At 39.0% G+C, this 22,308-nt stretch overlaps 2 protein-coding genes across 2 annotated transcripts in view; both read right to left on the bottom strand.

Moving 5' to 3' along the window:
- The window catches only part of CEMIP (cell migration inducing hyaluronidase 1), a 129,537-nt gene extending 111,032 nt beyond the window's left edge, over positions 1-18,505 (bottom strand). Inside the window, exon 1 of the mRNA XM_066328336.1 lies at positions 18,485-18,505. The gene's annotated coding sequence lies outside the window, so the exon portion shown is untranslated. The remainder of the gene's footprint in view (positions 1-18,484) is intronic.
- The window catches only part of ABHD17C (abhydrolase domain containing 17C, depalmitoylase), a 28,800-nt gene that overhangs the window by 2,252 nt on the left and 4,240 nt on the right, over positions 1-22,308 (bottom strand). The window contains exon 2 of the mRNA XM_066328335.1: positions 2,418-2,597. Within this exon, the coding sequence (XP_066184432.1) occupies positions 2,418-2,597 (180 nt within the window). The remainder of the gene's footprint in view (positions 1-2,417; positions 2,598-22,308) is intronic.

Below are 22,308 nucleotides of genomic sequence, written 5' to 3'. Positions count from 1 at the left end.
CAGCTTGGGACTACCTGTCACAGGAAAATGGGTTCTGAGTGAAGGGAAGAGTGACAAATGCACCTTCCCACCTAAGAGGTCAGGCCAGAAAACCCCAATTATGAAGCACCCTGGCAGCACATGAACTTGCAGGCAGTGAACAACAGCTTTCTCTGACTCTCCTCATGCAGGCCCCAGCTTTTATTTCCAGACAGCCATTCCATTGGTAGTTACCAGTGATTCCAAATCTGTGTTAGACACACCATGTCCTAATGAAACCTCAGCTTCCTACCAGCTCCACTTCCATCAACAAATGGAGGAATGTGGAAAAATGAGTGCTGGTACGACTTAATTTTATGGGAGGACAAATCTGCTTCTTTATGGTAGCTAATAAAAGGTGTTTGGATTTTCCTGCCCCTGAAGAACAAGAAGGCATGCAATTTTGGCATGACCTTTGATTTTACCAAATAATCAAGACAGCTCAAAATTATTTAAAAAAATGCAGATGCCAGCATACCCCAACTTAAAAACAGGTTCAAAAAACTTTTATATAAATATAAAGTTAGCTAAAAAGATGTAAACTGAAGCACTAAGCCTCACACTTACAAACCTCAGAATTTAGTATTCTAGAGAGCTGCCATTGGTATTTCAGTGAACAGCTGAGTGTAAACATATTTCTGTCTCTATAACTCAAAAAACTCCTCAGGTTTTATGCCATTTAAGGTACTATTTAAAATTAAGATGCAGCCTTATTTCACTTTTCCTGCGTGGGACTTGAGTGGTGTGCACGATGCTGAATGAAAAAAAAAATCCCAACATAAAAGAGGCACCAGAATAATGCATATTTTGTTTTTCCCCATGATTTTCATCCCAAAATTAGTCTCACTGCCAAATGTAAATACTTTATAATCAATATGCTGTATAAACTGAAGTTTTAAGCCCATGAAAGGTCTGGTGTAATAGGCCTATCAGCTACATACAGCTAACAGAGATGTTTATGCATAATTTTTGTGGCTAGACACTAAGTTCTCATTCATTGTAGGAAACCCCTTTCTCTCCAGTATTCATATAATAAAACATTTTTTTAACATATATTCACAGACCATTAAGCCAGATAATATTTATATTTTGCAGAGAACTGGAAGGCGTCCCATTGCCAACTCAGCGACTCATAAAGCAGTATTTAAACTGCACATTAGCCTTACTTAGTATTCTCAGCCACACAGCTCTGCAGCTAGAAAAATCTACAGAGACCAAATTCTCGTGGAGTCCCAACATAAAATGCACATAATAGCAACTCACTGTAGGTGCACACAGAACTATTTTGTTTCCCACTGTGAAGACAGACAGTTGAGCTGCACACATTCATAAAGTGCACTGCTGTTTATTTTCACTGCTCCCAGTACCAGGGGAAGACAGACTGACAGCAATGAACAGCTCAGTAGGGCAAGAACAAAATACTCAAGTGCTACAGCACATCTGCTGTCACTGTTCCCCTTCCCACTTTTCTTTTTAAAACTGTTATTTGATTTGGCTGGTAACAGCTAATCACTGTTACTTCTGTAATCAGAGCTATGTTCAAGGCTTTGTTTTTTCCTCTCTTGCAGAAGCATTTGTAAATATTGGATTTCAGGTTTGAGGATGATGAATGAGCTGGAGTATAAGTGCTTCAAATTCAGTCTGCACCTCCAACAAGTTAATTAATTAACTAATAATCTCTTTGAAAGGATTCTAAACATGGGGATTGTGAGAGCCACTATTACTTCTAGTTGTTCCTAGTTACTTCAGCATTCCTTCTAGCTGTTCTGGCATACAGATTTATACCTACAACCTTCTGCAGCTGCTAATTTTAATCTGTTGTAACCAAAATAAAACAAACAAAAAAAAACAAGAAATGCAATGAATATTCCTTACTGTACTTATCACAAGCATGACTTTCTGAAGTAAAGCCAAGCTTTGACCAAGACATCAGTGAGTATCTGTTTTATCTTCTCCCTTCCATGGACTACTAAGCTTTTGACCTGTGCTTCCCTCCCTGCCCCGCTGTAGAGAGACTGGCTTCTCCTCTCATATTCCATAACTTAAACTGGATCAAATGAGAAGTTCTAAAAGATTCCAAGAATATCTGCTGTTCCCATGACCTCTACCATTCCCAAATATTTGGGTACTCCAGGTCTGTTGCAATTGTTTTTCTGGTGAAAACTAGACTATAAAAGCAAATGTTTTGTCTTAAAACAGTTGTATATAGTTTTCTAGAGCTTCTTAAAACAAGCTTAATATCTTCTGAAAGATGGGACAGGGACTTTGTTTTGGTCACAAAATCAGGTTCCTACAAGAGCCCCACTAGGGAGGAACAAATAGAAGTCTCAGTATCTACTTTTAAACACCTTTAGAGCATGGTGAGTATAGAAAACCGCCCTTGCAGCAGTGATACATACCTTGGGAAAGCATCAAAGCAATAGGTTTTCCTGGTGTCAGGAAAAGCTACCCGTAATCCAGACATCAGGGGAGAATGGAGGATCACAGCTGCACACTCGTACCGAGATGCCAGGTCGACTGTAGGGACAGTACCAATGCTCTGACCATACAGGATAATGTTCTCAGGACTGACACCATACCTGCACAAAAAAGAAAGAGCCTTTAAAACGAAAAAAAAAAAAAAAAAGCCAAAACAGAACACATTTCACATCACAGATGCAGAAACCAAACCAAAGCAACAAAAACGGAGGGGGATAAAACCCAAAGCATCCCTCCTTATCTGTTGTGGGTCTTTTAAAATCTATTCCTAGGAGATATGAGCTTCCAAATTTAAATTTTAAAACGGTCCAGCAAAGTAAACAATCCAAATACTACACAGGCTGAAGAGAGCTATCCTCAAAGAAAGAATGGCAGTTTGGTCATTAATCTTCACATTTTTCAGGAACAGTTCTTGTCTTTCACTCCACAGCATAGCAAATTATAAATGAAACTTCTCCCCTGTCCAGAGTCACTCAGGAATTCCAGCTGGATGTCCTAGAGGTTAATAGCTCTTCCACCATTAAAAAAAGACAGTTACTCCTCTGCCCACCTTTAATGCCATGCAGTTGGAATAAGAAGACAAAATTGCCTTGTTAGTGACAGCAAAGACAACAGGCCTCTTCATTTTTTCAGTTACTAATCAGTATAAAATATTCCTCATGTTTCTTTGCCAGTTAAAAACATGTCAAGGTTATTTTGTAATTATCAAAATACAAAATTCCATAAAATGCAGGATTCATAGCAAGTCCTGGATGGCTCCCCAATATTCCAATCCAGTCTATGAAACTGTCCCAGCCTGTGTGCTGCTTCACACTGCAAAAAAAGCTGAGAATGAGACTAATTCAGTTTTCATTTAATGTATGCAAAATAGAAAGGAATTTGGAAGGGCACAGGAGGAGGTGACAGTGGATAGGAAGAAGTGAAGAGTATTTGGCCACCAGAACTTGTTAGGAAAGCTGCAAATCAAAGCTGTTACTCAATTATAAAGTATTTACCCAGAAGATTTCTCTCTGTTAACTCCGCCTCCCATTGCAATGGAATACAGAACAGAACATATTTCTAGTAGGAAACAATTTGTGTATAACATGTCTTTTTGACAGTCTACACCATTCCCAGTCCTGTGGTCACTGCTGTGACAATGAAAAGCAAACCCTGCAGTTTAGGTTATACCCCATCAACACCTGGAAGGTTTCAATTTCCTTGCAAAGGTGCTTGCAAGATGTGTAGCAGGCCTGGAGAGTACTTGACTTTCAAGCAGCTAAATGATTTGGTATGTGCCAAAAGAGATAATCACAACAGAAGAAAGATCAATTAATAATTAAAATTAAGAATAATCCAGTACTAATAGTCCAACTACAGGCTGTCATGATTGCCTCGTTTCATGATGAAGTACAACTAGACTGGATCGTAGCCTCTGTGAAACTGAAATTTTCTTAATATTTTTATACTGCTGAGCATAAGGGTGCTTTTGGCATCTACTGTTATATGAATAAGCAACTGTATAAAAATATCTCTCAGGAGTAAAATTGTATCCTCTTGGTAACCAAGCAGCAGCTGATGCTGGCAGTCTGTCACCACAGCCACTGCCTGATGTTTTTCAAGAGATGTTGTGCAGCTCGTTTAGCAGATTTCCTTTCTCCCTTAGTGTTAGATAAGGTCCAGCATACAGCAGGCTCTGGATGACTCGGTTAACAGGACCTTGGAACAAAGTCTTGTCTTCACAGACTTTGTTCCAGCTGCTGGGTGAGGAGGGCTGGAGGCATGCACCCCAAAAGCACCACATGCATCCAGCCTATCTGCCAGCTGTTGCATCATATTAAAGACAGGCAGAAATGCATCAGCATCAGGGCTATACAAGAAAACAGGACTGGAAAATGATCACCTACACGGCATTTCAGTGGGCATGGAATGATATTAATACTGGTAGGTTTTGCAATGCCATCCTAAACTGTGGTATCATGATAAATGTGAAGTTTCCTTTCTAAAAGGTTTACAGTATAAGCAGACTGTGGAAACAGATGTTTGAATGTGAATCACAGAGTAACAGGACAGCAAGAGAATTCAACACATCCAATTGCCTTAGTATGGCAATTTTCTCCAACACTGATCTGCTTTATACTCGATGCTTTTGATGTTACTTTGTTTCTGAAAACATGTCATATTGTAAGCGAACTACCTTGTTGTTGTGGCAATAGGTACTCTAGAGAAAAATCTGTTTCACCATATGCCAGGTAATGTCAGAGACAGTCTATAGCTTAAAAAAGCCCAGACATACATCTAAATTAAAGCAGCACTTCATCGCTACAGCTATTCAATATCCAACTCCACAGAAAGAAAATGCGATAATCTGGACAAAATGAACAATTGTAAAAGGGTATAAGGACACTGACTTAGTGCACTCTTAGCCTATCATTATGGCAAATGTCTTTTCTGCTTTACATTCCTACTGACTGACAACTAAAAGAATCTCTGGGGCTGTTTTATTTTGGGGCAGTTCCCCTTCTCAAGACAGAAGAGTTACCGTAACAGATTTATCTTTTTAAGCCCTTTACTGTGAGGTCATCACTCAGCAAGCGAGACATTGAACTTACCGCAAACATCAGCAGAAACAGCTACATGTAATATTTATTTATCATGAGGCCAAAGGACACAGGACAACTCACGAGCAAAGGCCATGAATAATTGAGCCGTGCAAGGTCCTCAGAGCTGAGCGCCAGGGCTTGGCTCCGTGATCCTCTGCATCCTCACAAATGCTGTCCAGTGGTCACTCAGCCCAGGTACAAACCCACCTGGGGGCTTGATCTTTAAAACACAACATTCTTAAAGCAGAGGCTGGGTCCCTCCCTCACTCTCTGTAAAGTTCCTTGTATTAGACCCTTGCACAACAGGGACAGTGATACAGAAAGTGAAAGAGAAGAGGGGAAGAGCAGACATGGGTAAGAAGGCGGCAATGAAAGGGAAACTGGGAGGCACAGAAAAAGGGAAAGAGGATGGTAGAAAAAGGCAAAAGACACTCTGGAAAAGGAGGAATCCTGTTACAGTCTGCTCTCCTATTAAGGAAGAAAGTCTTTCCACCAGCTAAACAGCAGCTCCTAAAAATAACTTCCTTGAAACACTCAAGCTTTGGTCTCTGTGGAAACAGAGCTCCATCCGACGGAGCAGGAGAGCCAAGTAAAATTTTTGGATATGCTTGGGCACTTCTCCCGTGGAGCCCCATCAGAGAGTTCTAAACAGGACAACACAGCAATGTGGAAACCAGCTTTCATCAAAGCCAAAGCACGAAACAACTCAAGTTATCATGGCCATATGTAAAACTTTGCTTTGACAAAGGGGGGAAAAAGAGAAAAAAAAAAAAAAAAAAGGAAAAAAAGGACAGGCATGCTTTTTTCCCAAAGGGAACTCCATTACTGAGAACTGCAGCTACTGCTGTAAAAATGATGCAAACATTTTCTGCTCTCCCTTAGCCACAAATACAGGTGGCAAAGCCCAAAGTGCTCCATCCTATTCGGTCTCAATAACTCACAATTACACCGTGTGACTTACACATTTCGTTTGTGTGTGGAGAAAAAAACCCAGCAACCTTCACAAGCAGCACAGCTCTCTGTACCTAGAGCTTCAGGCCAGGTCCAGCTAAGGCCCCAAAACAGCCCACAGTCTATAACAGCAAGAGTTTGGGGTTTTTCCCCCTCCTGTGTTACTGCATCACTAAATACAAATGAGGTTTACCAGCAATTCTGGTCTCCCCATGCTAGCACGGACTATGTGCACAGAAGCTGGTTATTAAGAATCCACACCCCTGACTCTTTCTATTTCTCTGACTTAGTCCTTCCCAGAGTAATAAGAGACCTCAGTCATGCCAGCAGATCAGAGGGATACAAGAGACTGGGAATACTGCTGACAGAGAGCACAGCAAAGGAGGATGAGACACCAGTTCTAGTTCCCCATCTTGGCTGTAAGGCTGTGGCTCAGGCCATGGCCCTCCTCAGCTTCCTCATACAACAGCAGTGATGGTATCAACTGCCATGCAAAGTAGATCAGACTTCCTGGATGATAGCACTATGTGCAAACTATGCATTATCTCAAAGCATTCATTATGAGCCTAAGATACTGAATCTCTCCTCCCCCCAGGTCTCCAGCTTTGAGCCCTAGACCTGGAAAGTTTACCCTTGCTATTTTTACCCTCTCTTTGCTCAGTGGAGAGCACCAGTGGAATGCTGCTGTGGGGACTCCAATGGTCTCACAGCTGAACCCTCGCAATGTTCACAGCCAAAGCTGCCAGTCCTCAAAAGTGCCAAAGATATTCATTACTGAGGCCAGTCTCTTTTTCAGGCTTACTGAATCCATGAAGTTAACCTTACTTGTATTTTCAGTTTGAATTTTTATGATATTTGCTGTCCTATTATCCCATACCTGAACAGGAAAGCATAGAGAGCAGTCTGTATACAGAAACAGCAATAAATTAGTTTTCAGAAACTGTATGCAGACACTTTGATGGCACAAACCTCACTCCACAATGCTGTTGAGACTTAGTGTTTAACTTCTACTAAACTGGGCGAGTTCTTCCTTACAACACATAAAGTACATAAATTTACAAGGCCAGGAAAATGAGGTAACCAGCTCCTGCATTCTCACAAAGGGACTGAGCCTGAAACTGGGCACTCCTCTCTCCAGCAAACACCAATGAAATAAATCATTCTCAAGACACAAAGAAAATCCAGCATACATCAGGAGTAACAAAAATCATGATTCAATTTGGAGGAAAAATTGACTTCTAGAGTACCTTTACTAGAACATACATGTGCTCAGCTCTTCATAACCTATTCAAGTCTGTTTCCTTCTGGTTACACAAACCCATTGGTCACCAAATACTATTTATCACCTTTTCAAAATGCACTGTCTCTAAATTTAGTAACCCAGAGAAATTTAAATCACTTGTTAAGAACCACAGATAGGTATTCACTAGTATCATTATACACCCCCATAAGATGTTCATGTACATTTTCAGAAATAAGTGGCTATTTAATCCTGTATGAATCTAAAAATCTAATTTTGGGGGGGTAGAAAGGAAAACAAAAATCCTCATTTAAGTCACGATGTAAATTGCATACATTGAGTATGATTTTATGTTGTGTGACTTTTACATTAAAAAAATCAACAGTAGCAACTTAGTCAATAAGGATTTTTGCAAGAAATTTACAATATCAGAACAAAACATGGAATTTTGCATTGTGCTTCAGCAAATACCCCTCCAGCACGTCAGCCAAAATATCAGGGAAATTACAGAGTATTTTTAGTCTAAATGCCAATATTAAATTGAGAGGAAGGCATTAGATTAAGGATTTTTTGAGTTAACTGTAATAACTGTCAAATGAGAAAAATCAGATTTTGAGATTCACAGGAAACCCTGGCACACAAAAAGTGTCCCTGTGCCAGTTTCTCTGGTTTCTTTGAATTCACACAAACATAGGTCTAAAATTCTTCACTGTTTTACCTGACACTGACTCCTTAAATCATGAGATTTCCTCCTTCTCTACCTTCTTCCTCTCCAGGCCTACAAGTACTATACAATTCAAGTTCAGGTACACCACACTCTATTTCACTTCACATTTTCATGGAGCTAAGAGCCAAAAATGAGTTGTATTCTGGCTTATGAAGCTGCAAAAAAGAGAGACCAATTTTTCTGGCGTGTGTCCCAGCACACCACCACAGGAGCAGGCAAGTAATTCCACAAATGTGTTCACTCTCAAAATAATTTAAATGGCTGACAGAGAAATTTAATCAAGGACTCCACCACAGTTTTCTATCACTATTACTTTTACTACCACATCAGAGAGTCATTTGATTATGCTAAGGAGAAACTCCAGTGCTAACTGATATAAGCTGATAGAGGATACAGAACAACCTACAACTCTTGAAAATGCCCTCTTACAGGCAATTTTGGAAGTTATTAGCAAATATCACACTCCTACAGGCTTGCTGGACTCTGTGACTGCAGCACTAATCCAGTGATGTACCAGCTCCTCTTTTCATATTAATAATAAATGGATCAAGTGAAAGCAACTTCTAGGCACTTCTGACAATGATGATTTGCCCTGCAGTAACTTAATTATACCAAAGCATAAAATCACAGCGACTGGTTCTTGATTACTGTCCTGTGACAATCAGTGATCTGTCATCCAACACCGAGAACTGTGCTCACAGTTCAACCAAGTCCTGGCACGGATATTGAGTATCACTGGAGAGCTCATGACAAAAGCAGGGATCTACACACTGCTGAGTAGTGAAGCCAGTGCAAGTTTGCCCTGAACAACCAGTGTAGGTAAATTATATTTCATGGCATTCTCTAGTACAAACTGTAATAAGATTACATTTTAAATTAACTGAATTATGCTAATCTGCACTGAGTGACTTTGGGGTGACAGCTGGATGACTTTTTTTTTTTTTAATCCAAATAATACTGATTTGTCTAAAAGTTGTTCCTTTTTGAATTACAGCCTTAAGTCAGCCTTTTGTTCATTTGTCTCAAACACAGGCTCCTGAAGTTGTCATGTTTCAAAGTGGGAAACACCTTCTCTGACTAAAGTAAAAGTGCTGAGGACTCAGAGCAAGCCAAGTGCTCTTGAACAATAAATCCACACCCCTCCTTTTTTCCCCTCAACTTCACCATTACAAGGAAGTTCTTTTTCCCCAGGCAAAAAAAATAGCCAATCTGTGTTTGCAGATCTATTTATGTTTTCAAGGAACTAAAAAGTAAAACCTCATTTGTTTTCTCTTGTACTGAGGACTCAACTGTATTTATAACATAACTTTTCTCCACCACAATAGGCCAGGATACTGATTTTGGTGTTTGGTTTATAATACATTGCTCATTTGTCTGCCACATGAACTAGCAGTTTTATGTACAAACAACAAACAGATTTGGAACAGTTGCCTCTGCCTGACTGAGGGTTTGTTGGGGTTTTTTGTTTGTTTTGGTTGTTTGGTTTTTTATTTCCCTAAATGGGGGGAAGCAGGAAATAGAATTTTCATTAAATGTGCACTGAAATTTAAGCAGGAACTTGTGCCACAGGCATGCTGATGTAATAGAGTAATTTAGCCCCTACAAGCATTAATTCTTTCATATTGAATGAAAGCAAGAAGGCCACTGACAAGCAAAAAGGACTCTTGTAAAACATCCAAGAAAAACGAGCAATGATGTGACTCAGCCATGTGTGGAACTCCTACCTTCACCATTCCATTGCTTTACGACAAAAGGAGAATAACACTCCAAACTCAGTGCACACTCATGCAATGACAGGGAGTGAGCTCCTTCCTAAATTAATTCCTAAATAGCCACCTCCAAACGTTGGGAGTTGTTTTATTTCTCTAATTATAGGGGCAAATACAAACAAAACCCACTGTAAGTTGAAATACAAGAAGCTAATGGAAATAGGACATAAACACATGGATATATTCAAACATAATTCCCACTGCCCTCAACTTTCTTTGCTTTAGCACTCTTAAAAATCAACTGGAGCTCTGCAGACAGCACTGGCAAAAGATTATAGTTTTGAATTTGAACAAACATGGGAGCTCTCTACTCATCATAGTTTCCTGCTTCTTCCAAAGTGCTTTCTTAGAGCAATCTTGATTCACACCATTTAGTCCCATGACACAACAGGTAAATGGCACATTTACTTTGTTACTAAGAACAAAAATGAATTTTTTACTCCAGTTATTTTAAAAATAGAGCACTGAAGTTAATTGAATGCAAAATACTTCATGAAAGTTAAGATGCTCTGTAGCAAACAAACCTGGAATACAGAAGACTGAAAACTTTTGCTGGCCACCAAGCACTACCTTTATGACCACAGCATCAATAATCCACGAATACTCAGTCAGCTACTTCTAGTGCAAGCAGCATACAAAACCTATACAGTCATTGTCTGAGGTACATTTAAATTGAGACAGCAGAAAAAATTCAGCTACTTTCACAGAGCAGCTCAGTCTATAGTATCTTCTGAAGGAAACCATTATCTTCACCCTCAGTGTCTATCTCACCTCTCTCCTGCTGGGATATTTTTACTTCGACTGCACACATACCCTGTGCTCTAATACAATAGAGATAAGACAGATGAGTGTACATCTCACAGCACTTGATGTGACTTCAACCATCTTTTTACTATTGCAAAAGGGCTGCACTTTTGGGCATCCTACACTCAAAACTTGAAAAATAAGGTGATCTACTCCCTAAAACTGTGCAACTGGTAAGGGTTGTTGTGAAAAACAAGAAAGATTTGATGATATCCACATATATTAACACATTATCTTTTAATGTAAATACTTCAGTTAAAACAAGTATGCATCAACTAAGACAGAAATTGACTCCCTAGGAGACATGAAGCAAAACTGAGTGCAAATACCAATACCAGTTATGCATTCCCACAAGTTTCGTCCTTTCATAGCTGTTTCTTCGATTTCAACCACTTCCAAACTGGAGAGCCTTGCCTGACTCCTGAGGCTGAAATTTTACAGTGAGCCAATGCATTTTGGCTCACCTCCCAAGCCCATCACATAACCCTCCTCACCAGCCTTGGCTCTGGGAAAACTGAGGGTTTACAAGCCTGGAGGAAACAATCTTGCAGCTCTTCCACAGTTCTCAAAGCATTTTTGCTCAGGAACACTGTCTTCTTCTTCTACTATTTCCATCTGTTCACTGAAGCCCCTCTGACACCCGTCTGGAGCAGGGCTCTCACCAGGACTCCTCACATCAAAGACCAACCCCTGGATGCATTTCCCTCACCCTACACACCTGAAGCACCAGGCTGAGGTGAGGCCACCCTGCTGTGGCACTAATTGCCACGAGCTGCACCTAGGCAAGGCTTAAGCCTCTGACTCATGAGCTGGGATTATTCAAGGGAGGAGCACAGTGGCTTTTGACCAGAGCTCCTGCCTGTTCCACCCATCTCTGACATTTCCCCCTCTCCACCAGCTACAGCCCAGCTGCTCACAAAGCAGGGAATAACTGCTCCAGTGCACAAACCAGGACAGTCAAGACAAAAAGAAATGGCTCCAGTTGTCTTCTTTCAATGTATCAGGCTATAGTATCTGAAAACAGCTATCATTGCACAAGTATAGAATGAAACAAGATTAACCCAGACTAATGGATCAAACTGCAAAGCTCACCAAAAATGTCTCACAAGAAGGTTTGCACAGCTGGTTAGTCACACTGTAACTTCATCAAAAATGTATTCCTGACCTAAGGATCTTAAACTAGAAGTATATCTGTAAATTCAGCTGAAGGCAGTTAGTCACCTGGATGCTACAGAAGCATTAAATTATTTACTCATGCTGGAATTAATACTTTGGAGACTAATAGTTGGAAGATTAGGTGAAAAAAAAAATCAAAACAGAGCAGTCAGAAACTGATATCTATAGATCTTGGCCTCAGGTAATGACTCCCATCACTCTCTGAATTCAAAATATTTTCTTTTGTGTGGGGGCTTCTGCTTTGTTTGTTGTTTGTGCTTCTCTCCGTTCTTGCCTTCCTTTTGCATGCTCTTTTATCTGTTTATTGTAATTTTGTTTATGCTTCAGTCTTTAAGTAAAAGCTATTTCATCTACAGATCTTACTAAGAACAAAAATATTAGCAGCATTAAATGACTTTGTTTTGCTACGATTATTTGATACAGCTGACAAGCCATTAAATGTGAAATATGTGGCACTGATACAGCATTTTCATTACATCACTTACAGACAACTGTAGCTGTATCTAAAACACAAGCTGGTAAAAAGAAAAAAGATTCAAGTGTTCCCTCCATAATGCTAACAGAGGAGAACAAAGGAAAAATTGAACTGTCTACACAAACAGCAGGTGCTCGTATCCAAAATCCTATTACAGCCGACGTTTTCACACTGTTCTTCAAAGACCCCTGCAAATCTGAATGCTGTCTCTCCCACAGAGCACCAGAGCTGGAGTCCAAGAGGATTACACGGGAGCTGGAATGGATAAGGCCTTGCAGGAATGCAAGCAGACAAACTGGAGACAGCATTTCTTCCATGTAGAAGCATTAGTGTAGCTCAGGCAATGATTTGAGTCTCCAAAAGAGACAAGAGAGCAGAAAGGCAGGATGGAGAACAAGAAAGGCAGAGAGGTCCTGATACAAAAGTGATCCATGGCACCAAACCGGTCCAATGTTCCTGAAAAGAATCAAAGCAGATGAAGGCATCTGTCCCCAGATGAGTCTTTTAGCAGCCAGCATTGTATGAAGATGACTCAGCTGGCAGTTGGATTTCTTTCTCCTTTACAGACTTACATTAATATGCTCAAACTCTGTAGAAGAATCAAGTCATTAGGTAAGAATGAGCTCCTCTCAGAGAAATGCAGCATCTCAAACACTGAAGGGCTCTACAGAGAAGCCCAGTGAAGAAGTGTCATGGTTTGTGTTATCCAGGAGGCCATATATCCTGCTTGGATAGTCCTCCTTCAATTCCCTGGAAACATTTCGTGCTTCTCCGAGTTACTCTAACCATTTCCACAGCCTTGAAGAAAGACAGTATTTTCTTTTGATTTAAGAATCAAAACAATAGGCTCTTCCTCTGCAATGACATGTCTTGTGAATTATAAATAGGAAAAAATCCTACTTGGATAAATGACACTGCAACCTCTATTTTTCCCCCACCCCATGGTAAGTGGAATAAACACATACCAATTTTTTATTTGTTCAAAACACTGAGCTTTGTCACAGTGTAAATTTGCATACATTTAAACATCTGCTTTCAGAAAGTGGCAAATTCACAGCCTTACAAAGAAACACAACTTTCCTGTCGAGTCTCTCTCAATTATCCATTTTCAAGTGGATTCGTTAAATATTCCAGCAAATACCAAGAACAATACGTGACAAATGGAAGACAGCAGTCATTTCATGAAAGCAATTTATTACCTGAAAAGATTCATCCAGTATCTTTTCAGAGACAAGAAAACCTCCACGTTGGTTTTTTTTCTGTGCCATTTTTATATTGGCACTCTTGACTTTTAAATCAGACTCATCTATTCCTTTCTTCCCAAGCATCCTCATCTTGCACATGTTCTTTTAATGAACTTTTAGCACAATCAGTGTTCAACCTCGAGTAACAGTCAATATAAACCTAAGATGATTAAAAAAATATATAGCAATCACCAGGATTAAAAGTACCATATGTTTTAGAACAGCAGACCACAGATAACTAGTTCAGAGCTTAAAAATCAAATTTCCTAGCCACAGCCTTTATCACCACAAACCCAGGGACTAAATCCCTCTTCCCTTCTCCCAGTAAATACTACTTAGAATTCCGTACAATAAAATTTAGCACAGAGTCTAAGTTTCTTCCGTGTATCTCTGGTTGAAGTGCTTATAAAACCTGCCTTGTGCTCACTAAGAAACTGAAAAGATAGCCCCAAAAAAGGAATTTATTACAGAAACATATATCTGCATTTAATGATACATAGAAACATTAAGCATCAGTAAACTTAACCAGTCCTAAAGCAACAAATATTATTCTAAAAAGTGGGAGGAGTGCATCTGTGCATCTAGAAAAGTACTAACTTTCTGAAATGCAGATGAGGAAATTCAGTCCTGAAACCAGGTCATATACACTTGTTCAGCTTATCCAGCTGTCTTATCTGGGATCAGAGTCTATGGAGCAAAAGACATTTTGCCCAGATTGTGTAAATCAAGAGGTTTTAACAATGATCAAACAATACACTTGGAGACTTCATTTTCTACCAACACACCTATTTTACAGGGCCAATTGCTTTGGTAGTATTTTAAACTAAAGATTTCTTACTAGTCGACTTTTTCCTCTCAAAAAAGGATGCTTACCAAGCAATTACCAGCTATGCCACAAAAAGCAGAAGTACCTCGAAGTGGATCAAGGACAACTGTTAATGAAATCACTTAAGGTCATTATTTCAGCTGATGCTAAAGGTAGAAACTGATCTGCAGCTGCATCTTAGAAATTTAAAAAAATAAAAATGAGAAGAAAGGCAGCTTCTGGATGTTATTCATGCCCCTATTTGCCTGTGTCTCTGATGCAGTCCTTGTAAAGCATGTAGGCTCCTTACTTGACTGCATGCAGTATCACCATAGAACAACTGGTTATGCAGGAAAAAATGTCAGCAATTCCAGTCCATGCCACACCGGCACTTAACTGCCTCCCAATAAACCAGCACAGCATAAAGAAGTCTTGTGCTGCTGGAGTTTCTATTTTTGAAGTAGCAGATAACAGCACAGTGCTTGGAAAAGAAGTGCATTAATGTCTAATGTAGGTTTTCTGCAGTTCACCATTTCACAACATGGACACTTTCAGTTACAAGCTACTACTCTTTACTCCCTCGACACACCTTTTTCCTATTCAGCTCTGCTCAGTTCCAATGGATATAGTGTTTCCTTTTCTCCTAATACCAGAAAGTTTCCAAGAGAGACGCAAAAGAGAAATGTGGAATGAGAATTTAAAAACTATATATATATATAAGGAGGAAGTCTGGCCAGTTCCACAGTGAAGAATAGGAAAGAACATAGTTCACACAGCCCAGAAACACCAGGAATAGTGGAAAGATGAAAACCAGAGTAACAGACAAAAAACAATGCCTGCTAAATCCTTCTCAGCCCCTCAAAATTTCAGTAATTAAATGAGCTAAGTTTAAGCTAACACTGCTTCCTTTACTTCAAATTAACACACAAATTAATGTACTAAAAGAAGAGAAATAAAATACTGCTGTGAAAGTCAACCAAAGAGAACAATAATCTTTAGTGCAATTTCTCCTGCTGCTGAAATGCAACGAATTTAGAACTATACCTAGGTAAGAAACATCCATGATACTTAGGTTTTATGTTCTTTATTATGAATATTAAAGTGCATTTTTGGATGGAAGGAGTAATTTCCTGAAGTAATTGGAAGGTGCCAGATCCTATTTATGTCAACAGTGTTTGTTCAATGCTCTACACAAAATGATCTACAGATCTTAGATGAGCTTTGACAGAAGGACATCCAGTTTGGAAGGGTGGGATATTTGGCACCAGATTTCCTTCATCTCAGGATAGAAAAGAACTCAATAAATCAAGGAGACTTACAACCCACTTGCTCTCTACAAAACTCTATGAACATTAGGGATTTATGGCAATATTATCTTTCAAGATCTATCAAAAATTCAGATCCAAATTATCTTCAAGTACGTTCCATCATCTTCATTTTTTATTAATGTAAATACAAATCAGAACAATTTCTTTTTTCTAAAAGCCAATTTTTTGCCTGTATTCCTTTACAGATAGCCATTTCTGCATTATCAGATTGATTTTTAGTACACATTTCAAAGAGGAGATAAAGAACTAATTGCACAGGGCCTATGCACATCAGTCTTTAGAAATGAACACCACATCACACAAATAATTAGCAAGAGTTCAGAGGAGAGGGCACGGGGTTTTGCTATCAGAGAAACAGAAGTTGGAAGCTGGCGGAGATACAGCAAGTCAAAACCTTTTAGGCACACTGGACAGGCTTAAGGTTGAAACCCCACTTAACATCTTAAACTGCTGAACTGACTGCTCAAAGGGTGCTGCTTCTCGCATCAGAAAGGGCTGCCTGCAACACATGGTTAACTCTCAGAGTATTTATTAACCAGTGTGAGCAAAGGTTACACCTTCATAAACCCTATGCATAAAAATAGCAAAAGTGTAGCTGAAACATTACCCCGCCTCTTCCCACAACTCCGGTGCTTTTACAGTTTCTTAAACTTGATGAGATACCCAGAGTGAAACAGTAACTTTTTCTGTAACATTAACATACATTAAAGCCCATGCCTTACCAGAAAAAGACAAGCTTTTTGCAGTAGGGAGTCTCCAACAAAATATACCACAAACAAAATGTGTAATGCAACTTAAATATGCAAGTTGAGGAACATTTCAGTCTTGGCGGAAGGAGGAAACTCAGTGGAGTTCTTGAGTAGCTGCCCTGAGGTAAGAATTGTCCAGGGAACACCTCCAAAGTAAATGTTATACTAACTTAGCTACTTCTTTCAAAAATAATCCAAAACAACACTTAAACATACAAACATCTTTGTGAGAAATGAAGTTCTAAACAACAAACATCATGTTGGAAAAGGCTTCTGTAAATGTGCCCTGGAGAACATGCTCCCAAACCAAGAGCATTTTCTTGAAAGATGCCACTTTCCCCAGGCTGTCCTACAGCCAAAATCCCACTTCAACAAATCCATCAGATTTTGGGGAAGACAAATTCATATAGAACTGGGACAATGATTAAGTCCTGCCCAAACTGGTCCAATGTTTAAGGCAGCAAGTCAACTTCTCAAACTTTTCTTCAAAGTATAAATGGTTCTTTACACCATTTTAGTTATTAAAGGGCTCAAAAGAAGTTCACTTTGTATTGTTGTTGGCTTTTTTTATTTTGCATATTATTAAGGCTTGCATTACATTGTATAGTGTCATAGTTAAGACAAAATGTCTTGTTTCATTTATTATAAAGAACTACTAAAATGCATGGACCAATGCTAAAATAATCTGAACCTAATCTCAGTTCATCTGCACACCGGAAAAAAAAAAAAAAACCCGCTGGTTTTGCTCCTTTGCTGATGTTGAACACCATTTTTCCAGCTCTGTAAGGACATCCATAGCAAAGCTAACTAAAAGTTAGGAATTTTCAGGAAGATTTTCTAAAGTGAGCAAAACCCATTATAAACAACCTTATTAAAGGAGAAACATTTCAAGTCAGGTGCTTTCCTGAGAAATGTGTTGAAGTTGGCCTCAGACCTTTCAGATTCGTTGGCTCCCATTATCCATTACTCCAGTTCTGCTGCACACAAAAAGAAATGGCCATGGCATAGCACAAAGTTACAATTAACTGGTCTAACATACTGGGATCTTAAGAAATGTGGCAGTATCCTGTAAAATAATAATAATAATAAAGAGTATCTTAGAGCTTCTAGCTGGCACTGCATGCCTTAGAAGGGTCACTTGCCAGACACTGAGCTATGCAGCTCATTTAGCAGCATGCCTGGGCTGATAAATAAGGCTCCCATGAGTCAAAGTTCTTAAAGTAACTTTTCTATATGTAAGCAGGCTTTTTTAATAAGGCACAGTAACACTAATCTTCCTAAAAACATAGCCCAAACTGTCTAACATGACAATCAATTCCTAAACAACAGCTGAAAATAGGATTTTCATTTTGAAGGTATGCCTAGAAAGAACTTCAAGAGACTGTACCAATAAATATTACTGTCAGAAAAGCATACGTGAAATTCTAACAAATTTGCAATACAAAATAAAAACCAGAGGCAATGCTTTGAGATCACCTCTCATTTAAATTTTTCCCTCTAGACTTTGAGGCAATTATACTAACTCAAAACCTCATCTTCCACATCAACATCATTCTTCATTTGCTAACCCACATGGAATTCCCCTCCTTGAAAGCTGAGAGGTTACAGATTTATTTCATGATTATAGGGATTTTCCCAAAGACATGCATGTGCTTATCAGGAGACATGAAACCAAAGGTGGGAAGGTGGGTGGGCATTGAGGCAGATCCTGCTGTTCAGCCCAATTTTGTGCCTTTGTATTATTTGGTCTCATAGTCAGCAAATCCAACCACAATGTTTAATTCTAACAGGAAAACCTTTGTTCTGCAAAGCTAACAAAGTGGTTAAAAATATAAAGATATGGATACAGATAATGCCAGTATAATTCTGTCATTATACAACTGACCTATGCTTGCACCTTTCTGTGATTGTTTGCAGGCAGCAGAGCCTAATATGCAAATAACAGTAACCCATTCTTCTCAAATCAGCTCTTGGAATAAAGAATGCAAAGATGTTCCTCTGTCCTTAAGCTGACACTGTGCACTATTCATCCATCCCATTCTACATTCTTAGCCTTCTGTTAAAAGTATCTTTATTCCACTGTGTTCATACAGCATTTCCTGGGCTTACAATCCCACATTTCCCACTGCTCCCAAAACCTGACACACTGAAAAAAAAAAAACCCACTGCCAACACAACACTCAGTTTTAGTCAGGAATGAAATTGAGCTTCATCATCAGATGTCAGGCTGAGCATGCAAGACCAGTGTAAGTCATTCATCTAAAAACTGGAAAGCAGGGCAGTCAAGACGAAGCAGTAGCAAATGGGTCACTGCAACTGCTTATTCAATTCACCAAGTGCTTGTCTGCAGCAATCTCAATTATCCACCACCAACTGCCACAGGAGATACAGTGAGGTACTGTCTATCAGTTGGTTTGGTTTTGTATTTTAGGCCATACAAACCCAAGCTTTAAGAGTCAGACAAAAAACAATTCTTAATCACTTCATTTCAGACACCTAAGAGCCACCAGCATTCAAAAATTGTAAAAATACTTTCTTTCTTAGATTCAGGAAAACACAAGGAACCCCTCATCTTCTACACAGGTGGCTTTAATTCCTCTCAAGTTCAGTAGCAACTGAAGCTATCTCCTAATCCACAGGAAAAGATTTCTGATCTTCTTAGGTGCTATTTGGCAAAAGCAAACCTGAATGTATGGAAGCATGTTAGGTACAACACATCTGCATCTTGTTTTACGACTCATTTCAACTGCTTCCAATGCAGCCTTGTAATTGATTTACATTTGTGAAGGAGGCCAGAAAGGATTCTTAGTTATTCATTAAATTTATTATCAGCTTTGGGAAAAAACAACCCCCTATGTTATTTGTTCATTTTCTTTACTAGTGCTGCACAATCTTGAGACTGTTGGCCTTAAAACCAACAGAATACAACCATGGAACTTAAAAGTGGGTTTGGGGCAGGGATGAAGTTAGTATCATCACACTGGCACATCATATTAATAGGAAATTCAGACCTTAGTCCCAGCAGTCAGACTTCAAACAGCCAATACTTGGCACTGCTCTGGTACTAGTCTATCTTCACATCCAGGACCAAAAAACCCCAGAAAACTGAAAAGGACCTGTTTTCTTCATTCAGTATGGAAACAGAAATATCCATTTGCTGACTGACAGTTTTTCCCACAAAGCCAGCTGATGGCAGATAACCACTTGCACACCCTGAAATGGTTTCCACCTATCCATTCTCACAGCTATCTTACAGTCCTGGACAGCACTGCCAGGTTTTTTTCTTGTTCTTTTTACTTACGTTCACAAGTAATGAACCAGTGTAAACTTAGCCCAGCACTTCAGAATGGCTCTAAGTAGCAGAGTAACAGAGAGTAAAGGGTGAATTTCAGAGGGTTTTTTGCTTTTGAGGTTGTGATGGACTGGAGACTGACCCTGGCTTCAGAGCAAAGCCATTGAGGTTCACACAGCCCAGCTCCAACTCCCCTGTCAAGAACAAACTGAACAAATCTAAAAGCTCCCAGCAACACGCACAGGTCAAACAGCCACGGCAGAGCAACCATCAGCTCAGCCTCAAAAGGAGACACTTCTCTATCTAGAGAGAAAAAGCTGCCTTTCCTGTGCACTTCGTGTAATTTAGTGCTAAAGAGCAGACAGTTACTTCAGCATGAAGGGTTTAACAATATGTTCCTCTAGGAATCTTCTATGTTCAATGCTCTGATGATGTTGAGAACCAGGTCCTACAACCTTTGTACATCAGGGTAAACCAATATCTCCAGTTCAGGCAGTGGAATTTCAGGACTAACCACACTCAGGAGATCGTGTACTGATAGCCAAAGGCTCTTTAGCAGCTTATTTTTCTTCACAAATAACACCAGTTGCAAAACATTCTTGACAGTCAAAAGTTTTTTGTTTTTTGTGTTTTTGTGGGTTTTTTTTTCCTTTTTAAACAAGCTTTGATCTTGTAGCCCTGACAGTAACAGGGAAATATTTAAGAAAACTACTTTTACTTCAGTGACTAAAAGACATAATACAACACCAAAGCTCAGTAAACATTTTGAATAACTTTGAACATCAGAGCACCTGTTTTAAACAGTTGTTGGTAGTTGTCCCAAGGATGCTCATCATCTGAATTAATCTCTGCTCATTGCATAGACAACAACAGCAGAGGATTGTGTATGTGTCTATTTTTGCTCAAGGCTATATGCAGCCTTTCTTGAAGTATTGACCATAGCACATAGAATAAGTTTTAGAGGAGAGTAGTTTTAAACAATCCTCTGGAGACATTGTAACAACGTTACTGAATAGCTGGTATGACTGCACAATCTACCAGGTGATGCTCCATGAAGAAAGGAAACCCTATTATTCCAAGACTATTAATTGTGATTCTGCCAACCACTGCCCTTCATCATGTCAAGATTTAGCTGGTAACTTTTGATAAAAACCTTTAAGCATCCAATCTAAAGAACTTGGCTTAGATCATGCACAAAATATGATGCCAGTGAAGGAAGATGCTGTTGCAGTGAAAATTTAAGTAGAAATTGACTATTTTGATTAGGCGAGATAAAAAACCCCTGAAGCTGTTATTCACCTGGAAAGCTGTAAGCACCTCATCACATCAGAATGGAGACAACTAAACTGACACAACCTCAGAAGATTAGTTATCACTCTGGCCTAATCCAATTAGGTGCATTTCCTGATTTTACTCAATGTAAGACTTCTCCACCAGCTCCTGCACAGGAAACAGCAATAATCTGATAATCATCACTGCAAATAACAACATTCCTGCATAATAAAAGGTTTGGTGTGCAGTTTTTTAACATCAAATTTAGCAAAATAGTTTAAAAAACTATTTAAACATTCTATCTGCTACCCAGTGATCAAATCACCGTGGATTTTACTACGCCATTTCACAATTCAATTCCTTTCATCACACCATATTGACCAAGAAGTATAACAGAAACTAAAAGTGAACCAATGCTCTCCTATGGATTGAAAGACAAATTCAAATGCACCTTTTTTGAGAATTAAAGATTTAAACATTACAATAACATCTATCCTTTATTAAAAGCTTAAAAATAGTTTATGTTGTACACCATGAAAAGCAAATTCAGCTGTATCTTGTTAAACACAACAAGAACAGCTCTTCCAAGCTATTTATTGATTACATTTTCTTCGCTTCCTTTCAGGATCCAAAAGATGGACTAACAGGTTATGTTCTTTGATACTTTACTACAGAAGCAGAGGCAGTGGGGCAGAAGTGCCTTCTTTCCTTTGACTGGGATTTTAAAACACTTCACCAACCCTCTCCAAATTTTTAGGGAGCATACAAGTTTATTTTAATATAAATAGCATGTGATGGACAAAGCAGCCATGGTTTTGTTCTTCAGCACTGAACCTAAGCCCTACATGTGCATCCTGTTTTTAAGTACTGTACATTGTCTTAATGTAAAAGTGTTAGAAAGTTCAACCTTCCCATGTGGGATTCAGGAAAGGGGGGGAAGAGGAGGACAATCAAGTCATTTTGCACAGATGTCGCATTAAGACAATCAGATATTAGGATAAGAGAAATCTGAACAAAAAGCAGCAACTTAAAACCACATGGATAATGAAAGACAGTCTGATACACATTCTCTTCAATTTCGTTCTGACTTTGAAACAGACTCAGCAAAATCAGCCCAACTTGCCTAAAATAAAACAAAAAAAAATATGATCTGTGGCAGTAAAAAAAAAAATTCTTTTTGAGAAACAGAGATATCAGACGGAAATTTGTTAATCAAGTGGAAAAAAAAACATATAAAAGACCGAATTAATCACTGATCAATACTTGACACTGGAATGAAAACAACCAATGCTACAATTACAGCCTCTGAAGAAAAATCTATAAAAATTCATTTTAGGGAACAAAATTGTATGTCAACATCTTTGCTGGGCTAAAAGACAGAATTTAAAATTAGTTAGG

Source organism: Sylvia atricapilla, chromosome 13 (assembly GCF_009819655.1).
Source record: "Sylvia atricapilla isolate bSylAtr1 chromosome 13, bSylAtr1.pri, whole genome shotgun sequence".
In the NCBI taxonomy this organism is placed as follows: Eukaryota; Metazoa; Chordata; class Aves; order Passeriformes; family Sylviidae; genus Sylvia; species Sylvia atricapilla.
The sequence above is the reverse complement of the archived record's forward strand: the minus strand, read 5'-3'. Positions and strand labels throughout refer to the sequence as shown.